The 20,159-nt window shown below is 45.3% G+C and overlaps 1 protein-coding gene across 9 annotated transcripts in view; it reads left to right on the top strand.

Annotated features, from left to right (window-relative positions):
• VIL1 (villin 1) overlaps window positions 1-20,159 on the top strand; it is a 139,808-nt gene that overhangs the window by 58,634 nt on the left and 61,015 nt on the right. For all 9 annotated transcript variants that reach the window (XM_068246052.1, XM_068246053.1, XM_068246055.1 and 6 more), the window contains 2 exons: window positions 14,526-14,636; window positions 17,551-17,625. In XM_068246052.1, coding sequence (XP_068102153.1) covers window positions 14,562-14,636; window positions 17,551-17,625 — 150 coding nt within the window. In that variant the 5' untranslated portion in view covers window positions 14,526-14,561. The remainder of the gene's footprint in view (window positions 1-14,525; window positions 14,637-17,550; window positions 17,626-20,159) is intronic.

The raw sequence follows: 20,159 nt of genomic DNA, 5'->3' as shown, positions 1-20,159 counted from the left end.
CCTCTATGCCCCTTTGTGTGTCCCCCTTGTGTCCTCCTCTATGTCCCTTGTGTCCTCCTTGATGCCTCTTTATGTCCCTTGTGTCCTCCTCTATGCCCCTTTGTGCCTCCATTGTGTCCTCCTCTATGTCCCTTGTGTCCTCCTCTATGCCCCCTTTGTGTCCCCCTTGTGTCCTCCTCTATGTCCCCTTTGTGTCCCCCTTGTGTCCTCCTCTATGTCCCTTGTGTCCTCCTCTATGTCCCCTTTGTGTCCCCCTTGTGCCCTCCTCTATGTCCCTTGTGTCCTCCTTGATGCCTCTTTATGTCCCTTGTGTCCTCCTCTATGCCCCTTTGTGCCTCCCTTGTGTCCTCCTCTATGCCCCTTTGTGTGTCCCTTGTGTCCTCCTCTATGCCCCTGTGTGTCCCTTGTGTCCTCCTCTATGTCCCTTGTGTCCTCCTCTATGTCCCTTGTGTCCTCCTCTATGCCCCTTTCTGCCCCCCTGTGTCCTCCTCTATGCCCCTTTGTGCCCCCTTGTGTCCTCCTCTATGCCCCTTTGTGCCCCCCTGTGTCCTCCTCTATGCCCCTTTGTGTCCCTGCGTCCTTCATTCGTCCCCCTGTGTCCTCCTCTGCATAGGCACAGAACAGGGAGTCCCCAACATTGCGGCGGGTTGGAGGTTCATATGGGCAGGCGTTCACAAGTCAGGAATGCCCTGAATTTGGATTATAAGACGCAGTGACTCCACCCCCCCCCCCCCCCCCCCACACACACACACACACATTTTTCGGGGAGAAAAAAGTGAGTCTTATAGTCCAAAAAATACAGTACATACTCCAAAACTGGTAAGTCCACCACTACCTCCTCTATTTTTTAACATTTTTGCATCATTTTGCATCAACAAAAAAAAAATCATGTCAAATTATTTTCATATTTCAAGTAAAGTAGAGAGTTGGCAGTGAGCTAAAACTTTGTATGAAATGCCTTTTACATGTCTGTGGGGAAATAAAGATACCTATAGACCTCCGCTGCAGGTGAAAGTAGTTTTGCACTAAAATGCCTTTAGATGTCCGTGGAAAACACAGAACAGCTATAGATGTCTGCGGAAGTTTAATGATTAATGACAATAATGTCCCCTATTTACCTGTACTAACAATGACACATCTAGGATGGGGAACTAACACTGTCATTAATAACTATTGCTTGGTGTGGACTTCGCTCTCTTACCTTTTTATGATTTACTGATCTGTCGAATTTTCATTTTTATGACGATTTGCACCCACATTTGTACGTTATTCTCATTACACGCAGCAGTGATGATTTTGTACATATTTCGGTACACTTTTCACCTTGTACTTTTATTTAAAAGAGGAACTGTAGTGAAAATATCGTAATAAATATAATGGCGTAAAATGGTGGCCACAGCTTTAGTACTGTCAGGTGCAGCTCTATGGAATGTTTACACACTCAGTGTACAAATTAATGCCTGATCTCTCAGGATGCTCTGGGGAAGGTTCGAATTCCATATAGCTAAGCAGCCTAGGCTAAGCATCACTGGGAGGGCGGGGCTACATACCAGTATACAGCTATATATAGGAAGTGTTTCTAATGCTGAAACCAATAAAATTACCGTTAAAGTGGGGATCCTGCATGATTTACTGCATTCTGCTATAAGTCACTACAGGGCCTCTTCAACAAGATATATATATATATATATATATATATATATATATATATATATATATATATATATATATATATATATATATATATATATATATATATATATATATATATATATATATATATATATATATATATATATATATAATGTTCATTTGATATTTTTGCTTGACTAGCTAGTACCTCTAGCTACCTAATACTAAGGATAGCTCTGGCTACCTAATACTAAGAGGCACTTGTACCCACTATTCTTCTTAAAGAGACTCTGTAAAAAAACGTTCAGCCTTATTTCGTCTATCCTATAAGTTCCTATACCTGTTCTAATGTGGTCTGTCTTACTGCAGCCTTTCCTAGTTGCACAGTGGCTGTATTATCTCTGTTATATAATGTAATTGTCTTTCCTCTGATGGCTTTGTCAGGCTCAGGCACAAATGTGCTGCTCTGCTTGTGATAGGATAGAAGCTATACAAACCCTCTCCAGGCCCCCTGTAGGCTCTGTATGAGTCACAGACTGAGCTCCTCTCAGCCTATCACACTCTGGTTAGCAGCCATGTCTTTTGTTTGTAAACACTGCCTAAAACTGGCAATTACAAGCCAGGATTGCAGCACAGAGGGGCCCAGGAGAGCATCATGAATAAAATGGTATGCTTTTTATTGTAAGAATTTTACAGTTCAGATTCTCTTTAACATCTGAAGCAATTCTGGTGTCACTAGCATGTATGGGGGCATTGCTGTTCACTGCTAAATTCGGCACAAAATTACGCGAACATTAAGGGAAATTTTACGTGAAATTACAAATGACTATACGAAATCAATTAAATGTATCGTAATTAAATCGTAATTGCAAACATTTACGTGAAAATGTGCGTAATCGTAATGAGCTGATTACAATCATCACTGCAACTGGGACAGTAGGCACACTTGCGGTGCGGTTTGGTGGGGGTCTGTAGGTATATGGAGGGCGGAGTCTAGGGTGTCAGGACATCTGTGCCTATAGGCTCCTGTGATGTGAATCCGGGAATGATTCCACCGCAAAGCACCGCAAAAAAACAAGCTTCATAGATACCTGCGTTAATGTAATTCTTGGCGCCTAAACACACCATAAATGAGGCTCTCTACTGCTCCCTTCCTGTAGCGGGAATACATATTGCAAGCAATATGTTCCGCAAACAGGATGTGCATCACGATAAAATTGGCGTATGCGCAAAGCTAATGCCAAGCAGTTTAAAATATCTGCGTCACCATTGACATAGGCCTGGTGCACACCAGAACCCGCTGGAAGATCCGCAAAATGCTAGCAGATTTTGAAATGCTTTTTCTTATTTTTCTGTAGCGTTTCACCTAGCATTTTGCGGTTTTGGGAAGCGTTTTTGGTGTAGTAGATTTCATATATTGTTACAGTAAAGCTGTTACTGAACAGCTACTGTAACAAAAATGCCTGGCAAACCGCTCTGAACTGCCGTTTTTCAGAGCGGTTTGCGTTTTTCCTATACTTTACATTGGAGGCAGAAACGCCTCCGCAATCCAAAAAATGCCTTTCCCCCTTGGACTATGCGTTTCTGCAAAACGCCTCCAGCTCTGGTGTGACCCACCCCATTGAGATACATTGACCGAGCGTATCCACAGCCGCAAGCGGCTGCAAAAACGCCAAAAAAAACCTGCTCGATGTGCACCAGCCCTTATATGACTTCCGGGCAACTCGCCTCACCACAGATGCTGCCCCATAACCTGCTGTTGACCTCACGTCAAATCAGATACTTTTGGCGCATCACATCACACCGCCTCCAATATGAAATGTCCCGTAGACTTTCATTGCTTTAGCGTCACTCTGCGGTAAAATTACGCAACTCACTGAAAATACACCAGCGTGGAAGGGTTATTTGACAAGTAATTGTCTTTTGTTAGATTCTGAAATTGTTGTCCGCAAACCAGTAATATCTGCCGTCTGTTCATAAGGGCTTCTCACAAACAGTAGCACCTGAGCAGGGGGCGGATTAGCGCTTGTTGCTTTATTGAGATCTCCTCTGAGTGTGTTTACCTGATTGTCTTGTGAAGAGGGCAGGGCCGGATTTACCATAAAGCACTGTAGGCTTGTGCCCACAGGCGCCTGATAATGGAAAGGCGGCTCACTCCCTTCCCTGAGTGCCTCTAGCTACGTATACTGAGTACCTCTGGCTACCTAATACTAAAGAGCAACTGTAGCTACCTACGCTGGGCAAGGGAAGTGCGGGAGGAGTGAAAGCTAGGCCAGCCAGCACACTTGCGGTGCGGTTCGGTGGGGGTTTGTAGGTTCATGGAGGGTGAAGTCTAGGGTGCCAGGACATCTGTCTCTTTAGGCTCCTGTGATGTAAATCTGGCCCTGGAAGAGGGATTCAACAGGAACTTTAGCCCAGGATTGAACATCCCAATCAGTAGCTAATACTCTTTACCTTTTTACAAACCGATCATCGGGAAGGGGGGGGGGGGGGGGGGGAGAGAGAGAGAGAGGGGGAGAGAGAGAGAGAGGGGAGAGAGAGAGGGAGAGAGAGAGAGTGTGAGTGTGAGTGTGAGTGTGAGTGTGTGCTTTTAGCCTATCACATTGTTAGTTGGTGCTGTCTGTTTTTCATCTTGTCTGCCAGCAGTAAAGATGCTGACCTGCCACCTCACGGTGGTTTAAACATGAAAGAGCTACAGGGCAAATATTAATAATGTCTTGATCTATCATCCATTTTTAGCTTCTCCCTTTGCAATGTAGTAATTTTTTCCCCCACTACTACCTTTCCTCTGACACACACAGTGGTGCGGTAATATTGCAGTCCTCAGATGATGCGATGCTCTGTGGAAACACCCCGCCCCTCTGGTCACATGGATACTGTTTTGGGGTAGAAAATAAAAATGGTTTTGGAATATATTATTTAAAGATTTGCGCTCTGAATCTTCTGAACACCTCTGATGACTGCGTTTTTTTACCCTCTTATAAAGACATTTGTGAACAAAGGCAAATTCCTCTTCTGCCCTGCCCTGAAACAATTATGGATGGGGTCAAAGTATCTCTTTAATTATTACACTAATATACAGGCGAGGTATAATAGCTCTGCAGTATTGCATGACAAGCAATACTCGATGCAGCCAGTAATGGCAGCCTAACAGCATGCAGTATGAACAGGGTACCACTAGAGGGAGCACAATTCCTGTCACAGATTAATTAGAAACAAGACTTTGCTCAAGGGTCTGTGGAGATCACAGAGCTTCTCCAGTAGGCAGACCTTGATTTTTGGAAAGTTGGGTTTGGTAGGTGCTATCTTCATCCAGGTCACTAGACTCCCTCCAGGTCCTAGGCACATGCCTAAGTCGCCTGGTGGATGCTCTGGCTCTGCCAGTAGGCATATCACAAGTGAAACGGGCAGCATGGTGGCGAAGTGGTTAGCGCTCTCGCCTTGCAGCACTGGGTCCCCGGCTCGAATCCCAGCCAGGGCACTATCTGCAAGGAGTTTGTATGTTCTCCCCGTGTCTCTGTGGGTTTCCTCTGGGCACTCTGGTTTCCTCCCACATCCCAAAAACATACAGATAAGTTAATTGGCTTCCCCCTAAAATTGGCCCTAGACTACAGTACTTACACTACATAATACATACCTAGACATATGACTATGGCAGGGATTAGATTGTGAGCTCCTTTGAGGGACAGTTAGTGACAAGAAAATATTCTCTGTACAGCGCTGCGTAATATGTCGTCGCTATATAAATACTAAATAATAATAATAACCTAGACTGGACTTTTTAAAAATGTGTCTGCTATTAGGTGATGAAATATTGCTAGCCTCGCCTGGGTCATATTAAAACATAGCGGGGGCTGCTGTGCTGGTGGGTTTTTTTCTGGTGTCCTTATTTTGCTGAGGACTATCTATAATATTGCAAACTGTATTTAGCTTGGTATTGGACCAATTAAAATCGTCAGGAATTGCATGTGATTGGGCCAAGGCCCACATGATTTGCATTATATTTCAATGCAAGCTGGAATTATTTCCACCTTGTTGATCCTCTCTGCTCCTAGCCGGGGGCGTGTTGGGGGCGTGTTCTGTGTTGGGGGCGTGTTCTGTGTTGGGGGCGTGTTCTGTGCTGGAAGCGCTTGCCACTTGGATGGGTTCCTCTTTTCCTTCCTGAAGTTCGGAGATGCTGTATGTTGCAGATCCATTATACAGAACAGCTAGTTTTGGGAGGGGGGGGGTTGGTTTTTTTCTTTTTTTGTCTTTTGATTTATTGCATTATTTTACCTTTTAAAGGACCAATATAGCGAAGAAAGTAAGCAGTTGAAATCTGACAGGTTTTGGACTTGGCAATCTCTTCATGGGGAATTCTCAGGGTTTTCTTTGTTTTCAAAAGAATTTCCAGAACAGCCGTTGCAAAGTCTAACTGCCAAAATATTAAGATACCAGCCAGCCTCCCTAACCACAGTTCAGGGAATGCTTTTGAAAACAAAGCAATCCCTGAGACCCCCCCCCCCCCCGGAGGAGATGGACTACTCCAAAACCTGTCAGTTCTGTCAGATTTCAGCTGCTTACTTTTTTCCCCCAGGAGTGGTCCTTTTAAAAAGGAACTCCAGTGAAAATAATGTGATAAAAAAGTGCTTCATTTCTACAATAATTATGTATAAATGATTTAGTCAGTGTTTGCCCATTGTAAAATCTTTCCTCTCCCTGATTTACATTCTGACATTTATTACATGGTGACATTTTTACTGTTGGCAGGTGATGTAGCTGCTGCTTGCTGTTTTGGCAGTTGGAAACAGCTGTAAACAGCTATTTCCCACAATGCAGCAAGGTTCACAGACAGGAAACTGCCAGGAGCACATCACTCAGAATTTCTTTGTGGGAGGGGTTTCACCACAATATCAGCCATACAGCGCCCCCTGATGGTCTGTTTATGAAAAGGAATAGATTTCTCATGTAAAAGGGGTTATCAGCTACTGATTGGGATAAAGTTCAATTCTTGGTCGGAGTTTCTCTTTAAAGGCAGTCCAGCTTCTCCTGGATGAAAGTAAACTGTCAGGGCTGGTGCACACCGGGCGGCTTTTTGGGCGTTTTCAGATCCGCTTGCGGCTGCGGATCTGCTTGGTCAATGTATCTCAATGGGGTGGTGCACACCAGAGCGGGAGGCATTTTGCGGAAATGAAAAATGCCTGGGTGAGGCATTTTTTGGATTTCGGATGCGTTTCTGCCTCAATGTTAAGTATAGGAAAAACGCAAACCGCTCTGAAAAACGGCACTTCAGAGCGGTTTTGCAGGCGTTTTTGTTACAGAAGCTGTTCAGTAACAGCTTTACTGTAACAATATATGAAATCTACTATACTGAAAACCGCAGCAGCAATCCGCAAAACGCTAGCAAAACGCCTCATAAAAATAAAAAAAAGCGTTTAAAAATCTGCTAGCGTTTTGCGGATCTGCTAGCGGGTTTTGGTGTGCACCAGCCCTCAGATCTGTTATCTCTGCGCAGGTTATCTATATATAGAAACAGTTCCTCGGGTAAAACCAACATACAGATGAGTCAGAGAGGAAGTGCCTGCATTGTATAGAGCCTGGTGGTACATTATACACACTACACTGAGCTGGGCAATGCAGCTGCTCCTCCAGCTTGTTGGAAGATCCGGAAAGCCCTCACTGCGCGCTGCGTTTCTGGTAAAAGCGATTTTCCAGAGCAGCTTTGTAATTAACTCCCTGACGCAAATCAGGAAGTGAACTCTTTGACCCGGAAAATAATAAATGTATTTATTCTAAAAAACACGAATGCAATTGCCACATAAACTGGTTTTGTGAGAGTTTAGCGCTCTTCCTATACCTTCCATTATACCAAAAAACGCCCCAAAAATGGTGCAGGCACCGCTTTGCTGCATGCACAGCGCACGAACCGCGCTGATATGAACCTTCTCATAGATTCATTGCACAAGCGTTTTGTGGGTGATTTTCAAAATCGCCTGCGCTTGAAAAAAGGCCGAAAACGCCCATAGTATGAACGAGCTCTCACTCTGTACAGCACTCCAAACTATCGCCCAAGGAGGAACCGAGTCCCGATTCCTTCAGACATCAACCATTGTGGGCGTGCTCCAGTGAAAATAATGTAATAAAAAAAGTGCTTCATTTTTACAATAATTATGTATAAATGATTTACTCAGTGTTTGCCCATTGTAAAAATCTTTTAAATCCCTGATTTACATTCTGACATTTATTACATGGTGACATTTTTACTGTTGGCAGGTGATGTAGCTGCTGCATGCTTTTTTGGCAGTTGGAAACTCGATGCAACAAGGTTCACAGGCAGGAAACTGCCAGGAGTACCACGGTACTCAGAGTTTCCTGTGGGAGGGGTTTCACCACAATATCAGCCATACAGCGCCCCCTGATGGTCTGTTTGTGAAAAGGAATAGATTACTCATGTAAAAGGAGGTATCAGCTACTGATTGGGATAAAGTTCAATTCTTGGTCGGAGTTTCTCTTTAAAGAGCAACCACAGTGAAGATAAAGTAAGGAATAAAATTGCTTATCTTTATACAATTTTCATTTATAAATGATTTAGTCAGTGTTTGCACATTGTAAAATCTTTCCTCTCCCTGATTTAAATTATCTCAGGTGGCGACATCTTTAGTCCTGTCAGGCGATCTCTGCAAAATGTTTGGTTTCTGAATGTTCCAAAGCCAGTGTAAATAATGCCTGGGTTGCAGGCTGGGCTGTGCTGCAGAGGAAATGATCAGGTGTTCATAAATGCCAGACAGGTGGCTTTTCAGTTTGGATTTCCAGGGATGGAGATGTCCTGATTGGGTGTGGCAGGGAGTCCCACAGTGTAAGGGCAGCATGACATAAGGCTCAGTCTCCAAAGGTTTTGAGGTGGGGGAAGGGGGGGGGGGCTTACCATGAATCTGGTATGAATTGGGAAGGGGGGGGGGGGGTTACAGGAGTGAGGGAGAAGAATTTAAAAAAAAAAAAAAGATTCTGTTTAAGAGGGAATCTACAAATCCTGTGTATGGAATGAGAACACGTTAGTGACAAAGATGACTAATGGTGCCCATACACGGTACAATAAAAATGTTCAATTTTCCCGTTTATTCGATCTAAATGATCGAATTGAATGAAAGTTGAAAATATTTTTTTTTTCCGATCAAGAAATTCAAACGATTATCCTGTTTTTTCTGATCGGACATGCTGGAAAAAAATGTATATTCGATCTAACGGAATAATCGAATTAAATTATCTAATGGGAAAAAAATGAAAAATTGTACCATGTATGGCCACCTTAAGGTTGTTTTTGGGGGTCCCATTCTTTCCCCGGCTTATTGTTTTCACGACATCTCACCACTTGTAGGGGCAAAAAACACGTCAAGGGAGCCCAGCAACATTCCAAGTATAAGCTGCGTACGATCCGGGCCTAACCACAAACCCTGACCCAGCAAACATTAAATGGGCTTCCCCTAAGTTCTACTCTCCCAAACACTTACCTCAATTCCCCCCCCCCCCCCCTGCCCCCATCATTAACCCCCAGCCTATTGCCACCATTTCCCTCCTCCATAACTATTGCTGCCACCAATTCCCTCTCCAGGTGGGGCGGAACTAGCGGAGAGCAGCCCCTGCCACTGCAGGACAACCAAGAGCTGTGAGGGGCCCCAACTGCAAACCTACCCTTCCTGCAATCAGGGGCGTAACAATAGACCCTGCAAGGGATGCAGCTGCAGGGGGGCCCAGAAGCCACAGTGGGCCCCATCCTGGGAGACTGACAACTAAGGGAAAGGAGAGAAGAAACTTTCTGCTCTCTGCACAATTGTTCTAATGACTGCATCTGCTCAGCCACTGATAATGAATCATACAAAGTTTTGTTGACAAAGATTTGTAGACAATCCCTTTGCAGTGTGCAGGGAAGGTGATTTCTACTTAAGCCACTGCCTGCAATCAATGGCTCCACCCTTCAGATCAGGTGTGTTTGTGGCTACACTTGTTATGGGTGTAAAGATCATGATGGCCACTCTTGTTTTATGATTATGACCCTTGTGAGATGGATTCCCAGGCTGCGAGGGGCACCAAGGGGAGGTAAGGGAGGAGGTGAGAACATTGGAAGCCCTTTCACATTGTGGCGGCGCAGCAAACTGCCGCACTGCTACCGCAGTCTAATGAAAGTCTATGGTTAAGTTCATACTTCCCACATTGCAGTACACTGTGCCAGAAGTGACGCTAGCGCATACCTACGTTACCGTTTGGGTCCTGTGGTGACCTGCGTCGATCTGTGTCGGCCCGGAAGTCATGTTAGTCTATGGCGATGCAGGTTTTTTTTGGCATTGTGACGTTGCGGCGCGGAAGCCTATTTTTACAATCTATTCCCTGCACATCCGCATACCAGAAGCAGGAAGTGATCGCAAGCGCCCGTCACTTCCTGCTTGACCAAATACCAGACAGGGAACGTTGCGTACTAACGTGGTGTTCCCTGCAGGCCTGTTTTTGGCGGTGCGGCAGATGTGGCGCACAGCATTGATAAAGCCAATTGACAGTGTGAAACCAGTATGTAAGGTTTTGCTGGTGATTCCCATGGTTTGCAGTTACTCCCTTGACTCCAGGTAATTTCTGTGACCCACATCACGGGTTTTTCGGCAACCCTGTATTACTTCTTCCTCCAAGTTGCTCCGACTCGGAGGGGGTGGATAGTAGTTAACGCAGGCGCAAATTTGAGCGACAGCTGGGTGAGCCGTCATTCAAACTCACCGGTGGCGTTACAGTAAATTAACGTGTACATATTACTGTGGCTCCGCTCAGTTCCGTGCAGGGAGAGTTGAATGACGGCTCTCCCTGCTGCCGCTAAACTCCCGGCGGCGTTAAATACTATTCCCCCTCCGAGTCGTCGCAACTCAGGGGGAGGTGTAATTTGGGGGGCGGCAACCGCCAGAGCCCTGAATTACCGCTACTCAGAGCGCTCAACTTAGCATTGCTGCTACAACGGCGTCCAGCTTCGGCACACGGCGCTCAGTGCCGCACACTGAAATATTATAACTTGCATCGTAAATTAACATCTTAGAAGGTCAATAATTGCAGCCTCCACATTTCACTTATGACAGGTGAACTTTGATGCCCTCTTTCTTGTTTGTGCACTTTGCTGATGTGAATTAGCAGTTAGTGTAACTGTCACAGTCAGCAGGTTCCAGCCACTGGCACGCTCCCATATCTGGGGAAGTTGGCAGTAAGAGCGCCCGTAAACCTGGCATCACGTCGTATCTCAGAGGGGCCCCTTATATGCTGCCAACTATCACACATAGCCACGCAAGTCACCAGCAGCCTCTGTGCCAGCGCAGGGCTCCCCGAACCGCTGTGACAGCCGCTGACATGAGCGTGACAGATACTGGGGACAAAGACCATCGTGCTTTATGACACTGGGAGATTACACGCGCGTTTTATGGCTCAGATTATTCTACCCGCTCTGTGGTCTATTAATGAATACACCTGCAGAAGGTTTGTATGATGAACTGCACACAATTATACCTACAGCAATGGTGAGGGCGAGGCCGGGCATACATTGCGATCTAGCACCAGTTATCCAATGCCATGTGAGCGTGCTTACCACTGGATATAATTTAAAGGACACCCAAAGCGAAAATAAACTGATTAAATAAACGATTATATTTATCTTCCTTCTCCTAAAAAGGACTTTTTAAGATATTCCACAGTTTAATTTATGTTTAAATCTACTTTTTAAGTTTTAACGTTTTTTTATTGTTTTTGCTCAGTGACACATTCATTGAAGTATGCCAAAGCTAAAATCTATGATCTATTGATCCTTTTTATCTCTTTCATGCTCTCAGAAGCCATTTTCTACTATGAAAGTGCTTTATAGTTGGAATTTCTTATCAGTGAGGGTCACACTGTAGTCACTTCCTGTCTGAGTCTGGACTGAGTCAGCCACTTACATACCTGATCTTTAACTCTTTCGGGCAGAGAAAGAAAAAAAGGAACACAGCATAGTTATTAGTGTGCTTGGCCTTGTCCTATACTTAATGATTTAAGATAATTATATTCTGGGCGCCTCCAACAAGTCTTCTTAGTTGTAGTCCAACCCTTCGGGGTGGTATATGGAATACCACGTGTCCAAATACCTAAGGAGAGTGACCGACCAGCACCTGCCAAGCGGATCTGGGATACCGAACGGGAACGGTTTAATTTCCCGTAAGCTCTGTCGGTGGTTGCAGGAGTGCAACCCACCCTTGTGAGTATATTTCACTACCCTTCTCATACCAACGTTACCTAACGATACTGCCCTATCGGGCTCCTGGTCTCGCTCACTGCAGAGCCTTGGCGGTTGGTGTCTCAACCACCAGGAATCATCCCATTGTCCTGTCCTAGTTAGGTTGCAAATAACCGTTTTCTTCCTTTTAGGAATAGCTAGCCCGAGGTCTCTCCACCTCCTTTCCATCTGGAGAGTGGTGGCAGCAAAATACCAGATTTCCAGTGTAAAATTGATTACTTTATTTTTTACCATTTGTACATACAGTCAAGATTGTATGATGTATAGGCACACCATCCAGGGCCGGTGCTACCATAGAGGCAAAGGGGGCAATTGCCCCAGGGCCCCAGAGCTTGTAGGGGCCCCCAGTGGCTACAAGAGGAAAAAAAAATCAAATTGACCTTATAGTTTTTGAGAAAATCGATTTTAAAGTTTCAAAGGAAAAAAAATACACATTTAAAAACTTGCCGACTTTAATGGTTAAAAACAAATCCACCTTAAATGCTAGAAACCCTAAATTTGCAGGATATGTTAAGGAGATCATTGGGAATAAGAGGAAAAAACAATTTTTCAAAAAGTCCTTATAGTTTTTGAGGAAATCGATTTTAACATTTCGAAGGAAAAAAGTATACTTTTAAATGCGGTAAATGTCACTTTTAGTAGCAAACCTAACGGTAGTGTAATTTTACATGCATCAAACGAAAGAGCAATACATTTCCTGACGGGGTTTCCAGGGGGTCTATATGCAGCCGCAGCGCTTTGGCCAGGGATCGCTATACAGACGCAATATGGCTGTATGAAGATCCCTGGCATTTTTTCCTATTTTCCCAATTTTTTTTTATGTTTAGAGTGTGGGAATTTTTTTTTTTTTAATTGTGGGGTCCCCCCTCCTGAAACTTTTTAACCCCTTGTCCCCCATGCAGGCTGGTATAGCCAGAATAAGGAGCTCCGACCAATTGGGGCTTCACACCCTGACTATACCAGCTGCAAAAAAGGTCCCTTAATGCCAATTTTTGTTTCGGGGTATCTGTTGGGGGGGCCCCCAGGTTTATTTTGCCCTGGGGCCCCATTGTTGCTTAAACCAGCCCTGACACCATCCAATCTTGAAGGTTTACTTTGCTCACAGTGTATTTGTCTCCAGAAGTCTCTAGTGGATGAGGCCTGAGTGGCAACTATGGCACAGTAAGATGAGATAGGCGGGTGTTTGTCACATTGGTTTTACAGTGAACTCAAGGTGAGAAGTATATAGAGGCTGACATATACTGTATATTTACTTTAAAGAGAACCCGAGGTGGAGTTCTGACAATGCACACAGAGGCTGGGTCTGCTTATATTGCCCCCCCCCGTGCTCTGCTGTCCCCCATAAATCACAGCCGCACTGTCACTCTCAGCCACCTCCTGCATAGCTCCGGTCCCCGCCCTCGTACATTCCCTCCAATAAGCAATACCAGTTGCCTGGCTGTCCAGCTGATCCTCTGCCTCTAATACTTTTAGCCATAGACCCAGAACAAGCATGCAGCAGATCAGGTGTTTCTGACATTATTGTCAGATCTGACAAGATTGACTGCATGCTTGTTTCTGGTAAAATTCTACATTACTGCAGCCAAATCGGCAGGGCTGCCTTGTTTAAAAAGAAATAAATATGGCAGCCTCCATATCACTCTCACCTCGGGTTCACTTTAAAGTGTGAGACAGGCCATGTCGGCGTGTGCTCAGAGCTGCGCAGCGCCTGCCCTTGGTGCCGCCATAGGCGTAATGTTATCACGTCTATAGCGGCACAGTGGGATTTTAAATGTATTTCAGGCATCTGCAATAGCCAGACCACAAATCCATTCTCCCTCCGAGCTGTAGCATCTCGCGGAGGAATAGTATTTCACGCCGCCAGGAATGTCAGCGGCTGCAGGGTGAGTTGATGAGTCCAACTGACCTGGTGATGATTCAGTTCGTGCATAAAAAGAGAAACTGTAACCAAGAATTGAACTTCATCCCAATCAGTAGCTGATACCCCCTTTCCCATGAGAAATCTATTCCTTTTCACAAACGGATCATCAGGGGGCGCTGTATGGCTGATATTGTGGTGAAACCCCTCCCACAGTGTGATGTCAGGACCATGGTTCTATAAATCACAGAAGGGATCCGCATACAGACTTTGTTGGGAACAACTTGAGTTTATTGTCCCATTGCACACATATACAATAATGATTCATCCAGTCCAAAGGACCATGGTTCTGACATCACACTGTGGGAGCCTTGTTGCATTGTGGGAAATAACAGCTGTTCCCAACCACCAAAAAAAGCAAGCAGCGTCTCCTTCCACTGACATCACCTGCCAGCAGTAAAACTGTCACCATGCGATAAACGTCAGAATGTAAATCAATGAGAGGAAATATTTTACACTGACTAAAACATTTATACATAATTATTGTAAAAATAAAGCACTTTTTTATTACATTATTTTCATTGGAGTTTCTCTTTAAAGTGCTCCTTCCCTCCCTGGCTGCTGTGCTGATCGCCTGCTTTTAGTCATGTAGCGGATGTTTTGTTGACACACATTACCTGGGAACACATGCAGACATCTATACGTTTTTATCTATATGAACTTTGTAATAACTTTGAGATAACATTAAAAAATGTTTATCTCCAGGCTTCCAGGTGACCCTCCATCTTCCGGCTCCCCAACATGGCTGAACTCACGGAAAAAGAAACAAAATCTCTAAACAAAACCACCCCCGGGCTGCAGATATGGAGGATCGAGGTAAGGGCCATATGTGATGTGTACTATAAGGAGCCTGACTCTGCTCCGCACCTATGTTTACAGTGCAGAAGGGTTTGACTTTCAACCAGTTTGTAACAGTGGTCCGTTCTGTGTTCCTATTGCAAAAATGTTATATCCCTTCCTGTCATTTGTCATACCTGTTGTTTTTCCTCTAAAGCCTGGTAGACACCTTCAATTTTGAAGGTCAAATTTACCACCTCAATGTAGTATGAGGATCAACAGATTTTAAATGACTATGAACGGATTGTGTGTGTATACTCTCATAGTCCTTGGAGGTGGTAAAATTGGTCAATTTGTGTGACTAGGGGTGTAGTGGGGGTGTGGCAAGTGCATGTCTTAAAGTGAACCAGAGACGAAGCACTCTCGTGTATTTTACCATATATATCAGTGGGAACATTAGAGAAAACGCCTACCCTGCTCTCTGTTTCATCCTTCACTGCTGAGCCTGCTTGTTATCAGCCCTGATAAAATCCCTGACTAAGCATTCAGTCTGGCTTTGCTCAGGAATCATTATAGTTGAGTCTGTGTTCTCTGATGTCTTTTCAAGCCCAAGCCTGCCCCCTGCTGGCTCTGCTATAATGACTCAGCTATAATGATTCCTGAGCAAAGCCAGACTGAATGCTCAGTCGGCGATTTTATCAGGGCTGATAAGAAGCAGCCTGAGCAGTGAAGGATGAAACAGAGAGCAGGGTAGGTGTTTTCTCTAATGTTACCACTGATATACAGGATCTTCTAAAAAAAAAAATAGTATATTGTGATAAAGTTCATTATTTTCTGTAATGTACTGATAAACATTAGACTTTCATATATTTTAGATTCAAATACACACAACTGAAGTAGTTCAAGCCTTTTATTGTTTTAATATTGATGATTTTGGCATACAGCTCATGAAAACCCAAATTTCCTATCTCAAAAAAATAGCATATTTCATCCGACCAATAAAAGAAAAGTGTTTTTAAAACAAAAAAAGTCAACCTTCAAATAATTATGTTCAGTTATGCACTCAATACTTGGTCGGGAATCCTTTTGCAGAAATGACTGCTTCAATGCGGCGTGGCATGGAGGCAATCAGCCTGTGGCATTGCTCAGGTGTTATGGAGGCCCAGGATGCTTCGATAGCGGCCTTAAGCTCATCCAGAGTGTTGGGTCTTGCGTCTCTCAACTTCACAATATCCCACAGATTCTCTATGGGGTTCAGGTCAGGAGAGTTGGCAGGCCAATTGAGCACAGTAATACCATGGTCAGTAAACCATTTACCAGTGGTTTTGGCACTGTGAGCAGGTGCCAGGTCTTGCTGAAAAATGAAATCTTCATCTCCATAAAGCTTTTCAGCAGATGGAAGCATGAAGTGTTTCAAAATCTCCTCATAGCTAGCTGCATTGACCCTGCCCTTGATAAAACACAGTGGACCAACACCAGCAGCTGACATGGCACCCCAGAATATCACTGACTGTGGGTACTTGACACTGGACTTCAGGCATTTTGGCATTTCCCTCTCCCCAGTCTTCCTCCAGACTCTGGCACCTTGATTTCCTGAATGACATGTAAAAGTTGCTTTCATCCGAAAAAAGTACTTTGGACCACTGAGCAACAGTCCAGTGCTGCTTCTCTGTAGCTCAGGTCAGGCGCTTCTGCTGCTGTTTCTGGTTCAAAAGTGGGTTCATGCTTCCATCTGCTGCAAAGCTTTATGGAGATGAAGATTTCATTTTTCAGCACGACCTGGCACCTGCTCACAGTGCCAAAACCACTGGTAAATGGTTTACTGACCATGGTATTACTGTGCTCAATTGGCCTGCCAACTCTCCTGACCTGAACCCCATAGAGAATCTGTGGGATATTGCGAAGAGAAACTTGAGAGACACAAGACCCAACACTCTGGATGAGCTTAAGGTCGCTATCGAAGCATCCTGGGCCTCCATAACACCTGAGCAGTGCCACAGGCTGATTGCCTCCATGCCACGCCGCATTGAAGCAGTAATTTCTGCAAAAGGATTCCCGACCAAGTATTGAGTGCATAACTGAACATAATTATTTGAAGGTTGACTTTTTTGTTTTAAAAACACTTTTCTTTTATTGGTCGGATGAAATATGCAAATTTTTTTGAGATAGGAAATTTGGGTTTTCATGAGCTGTATGCCAAAATCATCAACATTAAAACAATAAAAGGCTTGAACTACTTCAGTTGTGTGTATTTGAATCTAAAATATATGAAAGTCTAATGTTTATCAGTACATTACAGAAAATAATGAACTTTATCACAATATGCTAATTTTTTGAGAAGATCCTGTATATGGTAAAATACATGAGGGTGCTTCGTCTCTGGTTCACTTTAAAGAAGTCCCTCTTTGTTATCGCAAAATGTTGGGAGGTATGCCTGCTATCAGGGGAGGGGGTGGGAAGAGGGAGGAAGAACTTGTTTCTGGAGGTCCAGGGCGTAACTGCAAATCACAGGGCCTCCAATGGTCACACCCCTTTCCTTGTCAACCTCTGGTGACCCTCACAGCCTGGGGGCTCATCTTGCAAGAGTCATAAAACAAGTGAAGCCTTCATAATCTTCACACCCATAACAAGTGTAGCCACAAAACACCTGATCTGAAGGATGGATCCCTTTATCGGAGGGATTGAAGTAGTAGTTGGGTCCACTTACAGCTCTGGGCCCCCCTGCGGTTGCAGTGGCTGCGCCCCTCGAGTTATGCCCCTGCTGGGGGAGGGAAGTTATGTTTTCTCTGGAGGCCCCACAGAAGCTTGAACTGGTCCTGAATGTAAGAGGTTATATGGGTCAGATTCACATATAGAGCACAACTGTAGATAGACACTTCCTTCCTCTACTCCACGAGTACCTATAGATCTCATTCCCGAGTCACCTCAACCGTAACGCTGCCTCTTCTTTCAGAGCATGAAGATGGCTCCTGTTCCAGAAAAGTCCTACGGGAACTTCTTTGACGGAGACTGCTATGTCCTAATGATGGTACGTTCCATAGTTTGTGTTAAACTTACACTATTATGTTCATTATTAAAGTAAAACTGAAGTCACTAGCAGTCTTCCCCAACCCTGTCCTCTAAGGCTAGTGTTGGGCGAACATCTAGATGTTCGGGTTCGGGCCGAACAGGCCGAACATGGCCGCGATGTTCGGGTGTTCGACCCGAACTCCGAACATAATGGAAGTCAATGGGGACCCGAACTTTTGTGGTTTGTAAAGCCTCCTTGCATGCTACATACCCCAAATTTACAGGGTATGTGCACCTTGGGAGTGGGTACAAGAGGAAAAAAAAATTAGCAAAAAGAGCTTATAGTTTTTGAGAAAATCGATTTTAAAGTTTCAAAGGGAAAACTGTCTTTTAAATGCGGGAAATGTCTGTTTTCTTTGCACAGGTAACATGTTTTTTGTCGGCATGCAGTCATAAATGTAATACATATAAGAGGTTCCAGGAAAAGGGACCGGTAACGCTAACCCAGCAGCAGCACACGTGATGGAACAGGAGGAGGGTGGCGCAGGAGGAGAAGAAGGCCACGCTTTGTGAGACACAACAACCCCGGCCTTGCATGAGGGCAAGAAGCGTGCGGATAGCAGGCTTTGTACCGCCATGCAGTCATAAATGTAATAAAGATAAGTGGTTCAATAAACAGGGACCACGCGGCAACGCTAACCCAGCAGCAGCAGACGTGATGGAACAGGAGCAGGCGCAGGAGGAGAAGGCCACGCTTTGTGAGACACAACAACCCAGGCCTTGCATGAGGGCAAGAAGCGTGCGGATAGCATGCTTTGTACCGCCATGCAGTCATAAATGTAATAAAGATAAGTGGTTCAATAAACAGGGACCACGCGGCAACGCTAACCCAGCAGCAGCAGACGTGATGGAACAGGAGGAGGCGCAGGAGGAGAAGGCCACGCTTTGTGAGACACAACAACCCAGGCCTTGCATGAGGGCAAGAAGCGTGCGGATAGCATGCTTTGTACCGCCATGCAGTCATAAATGTAATAAAGATAAGTGGTTCAATAAACAGGGACCACGCGGCAACGCTAACCCAGCAGCAGCAGACGTGATGGAACAGGAGCAGGCGCAGGAGGAGAAGGCCACGCTTTGTGAGACACAACAACCCAGGCCTTGCATGAGGGCAAGAAGCGTGCGGATAGCATGCTTTGTACCGCCATGCAGTCATAAATGTAATAAAGATAAGTGGTTCAATAAACAGGGACCACGCGGCAACGCTAACCCAGCAGCAGCAGACGTGATGGAACAGGAGGAGGCGCAGGAGGAGAAGGCCACGCTTTGTGAGACACAACAACCCAGGCCTTGCATGAGGGCAAGAAGCGTGCGGATAGCATGCTTTGTACCGCCATGCAGTCATAAATGTAATAAAGATAAGTGGTTCAATAAACAGGGACCACGCGGCAACGCTAACCCAGCAGCAGCAGACGTGATGGAACAGGAGCAGGCGCAGGAGGAGAAGGCCACGCTTTGTGAGACACAACAACCCAGGCCTTGCATGAGGGCAAGAAGCGTGCGGATAGCATGCTTTGTACCGCCATGCAGTCATAAATGTAATAAAGATAAGTGGTTCAATAAACAGGGACCACGCGGCAACGCTAACCCAGCAGCAGCAGACGTGATGGAACAGGAGGAGGCGCAGGAGGAGAAGGCCACGCTTTGTGAGACACAACAACCCAGGCCTTGCATGAGGGCAAGAAGCGTGCGGATAGCATGCTTTGTACCGCCATGCAGTCATAAATGTAATAAAGATAAGTGGTTCAATAAACAGGGACCACGCGGCAACGCTAACCCAGCAGCAGCAGACGTGATGGAACAGGAGCAGGCGCAGGAGGAGAAGGCCACGCTTTGTGAGACACAACAACCCAGGCCTTGCATGAGGGCAAGAAGCGTGCGGATAGCATGCTTTGTACCGCCATGCAGTCATAAATGTAATAAAGATAAGTGGTTCAATAAACAGGGACCACGCGGCAACGCTAACCCAGCAGCAGCAGACGTGATGGAACAGGAGCAGGCGCAGGAGGAGAAGGCCACGCTTTGTGAGACACAACAACCCAGGCCTTGCATGTGGACAAAAAGCGTGCGGATATAGCAGCAATGCTTTTTGCCGCCATGCAGTCATAAATGTAATACAGATGAGAGGTTCAATAAACAGGGCCCGGAAACGCAACACCATCCCAGATGTTCATTGGTCATGTTACTTGGTTGGGGTCCTGGAGTGTTGCGTAGTCATTTCCAATCCAGGATTGATTCATTTTAATTTGAGTCAGACGGTCTGCATTTTCTGTAGAGAGGCGGATACGCCGATCTGTGACGATGCCTCCGGCAGCACTGAAACAGCGTTCCGACATAACGCTGGCTGCCGGGCAAGCCAGCACCTCTATTGCGTACATTGCCAGTTCGTGCCAGGTGTCTAGCTTCGATACCCAATAGTTGAAGGGTGCAGATGGATGGTTCGACACAGCTACGCCATCTGACATGTAGTCCTTGACCATCTTCTCCAGGCGATCG

This window comes from Hyperolius riggenbachi, chromosome 7 (assembly GCF_040937935.1).
Source record: "Hyperolius riggenbachi isolate aHypRig1 chromosome 7, aHypRig1.pri, whole genome shotgun sequence".
Classification (NCBI taxonomy): domain Eukaryota; kingdom Metazoa; phylum Chordata; class Amphibia; order Anura; family Hyperoliidae; genus Hyperolius; species Hyperolius riggenbachi.
Note: the sequence above shows the minus strand (reverse complement) of the source record. Positions and strands in the feature narration are given on the sequence as shown.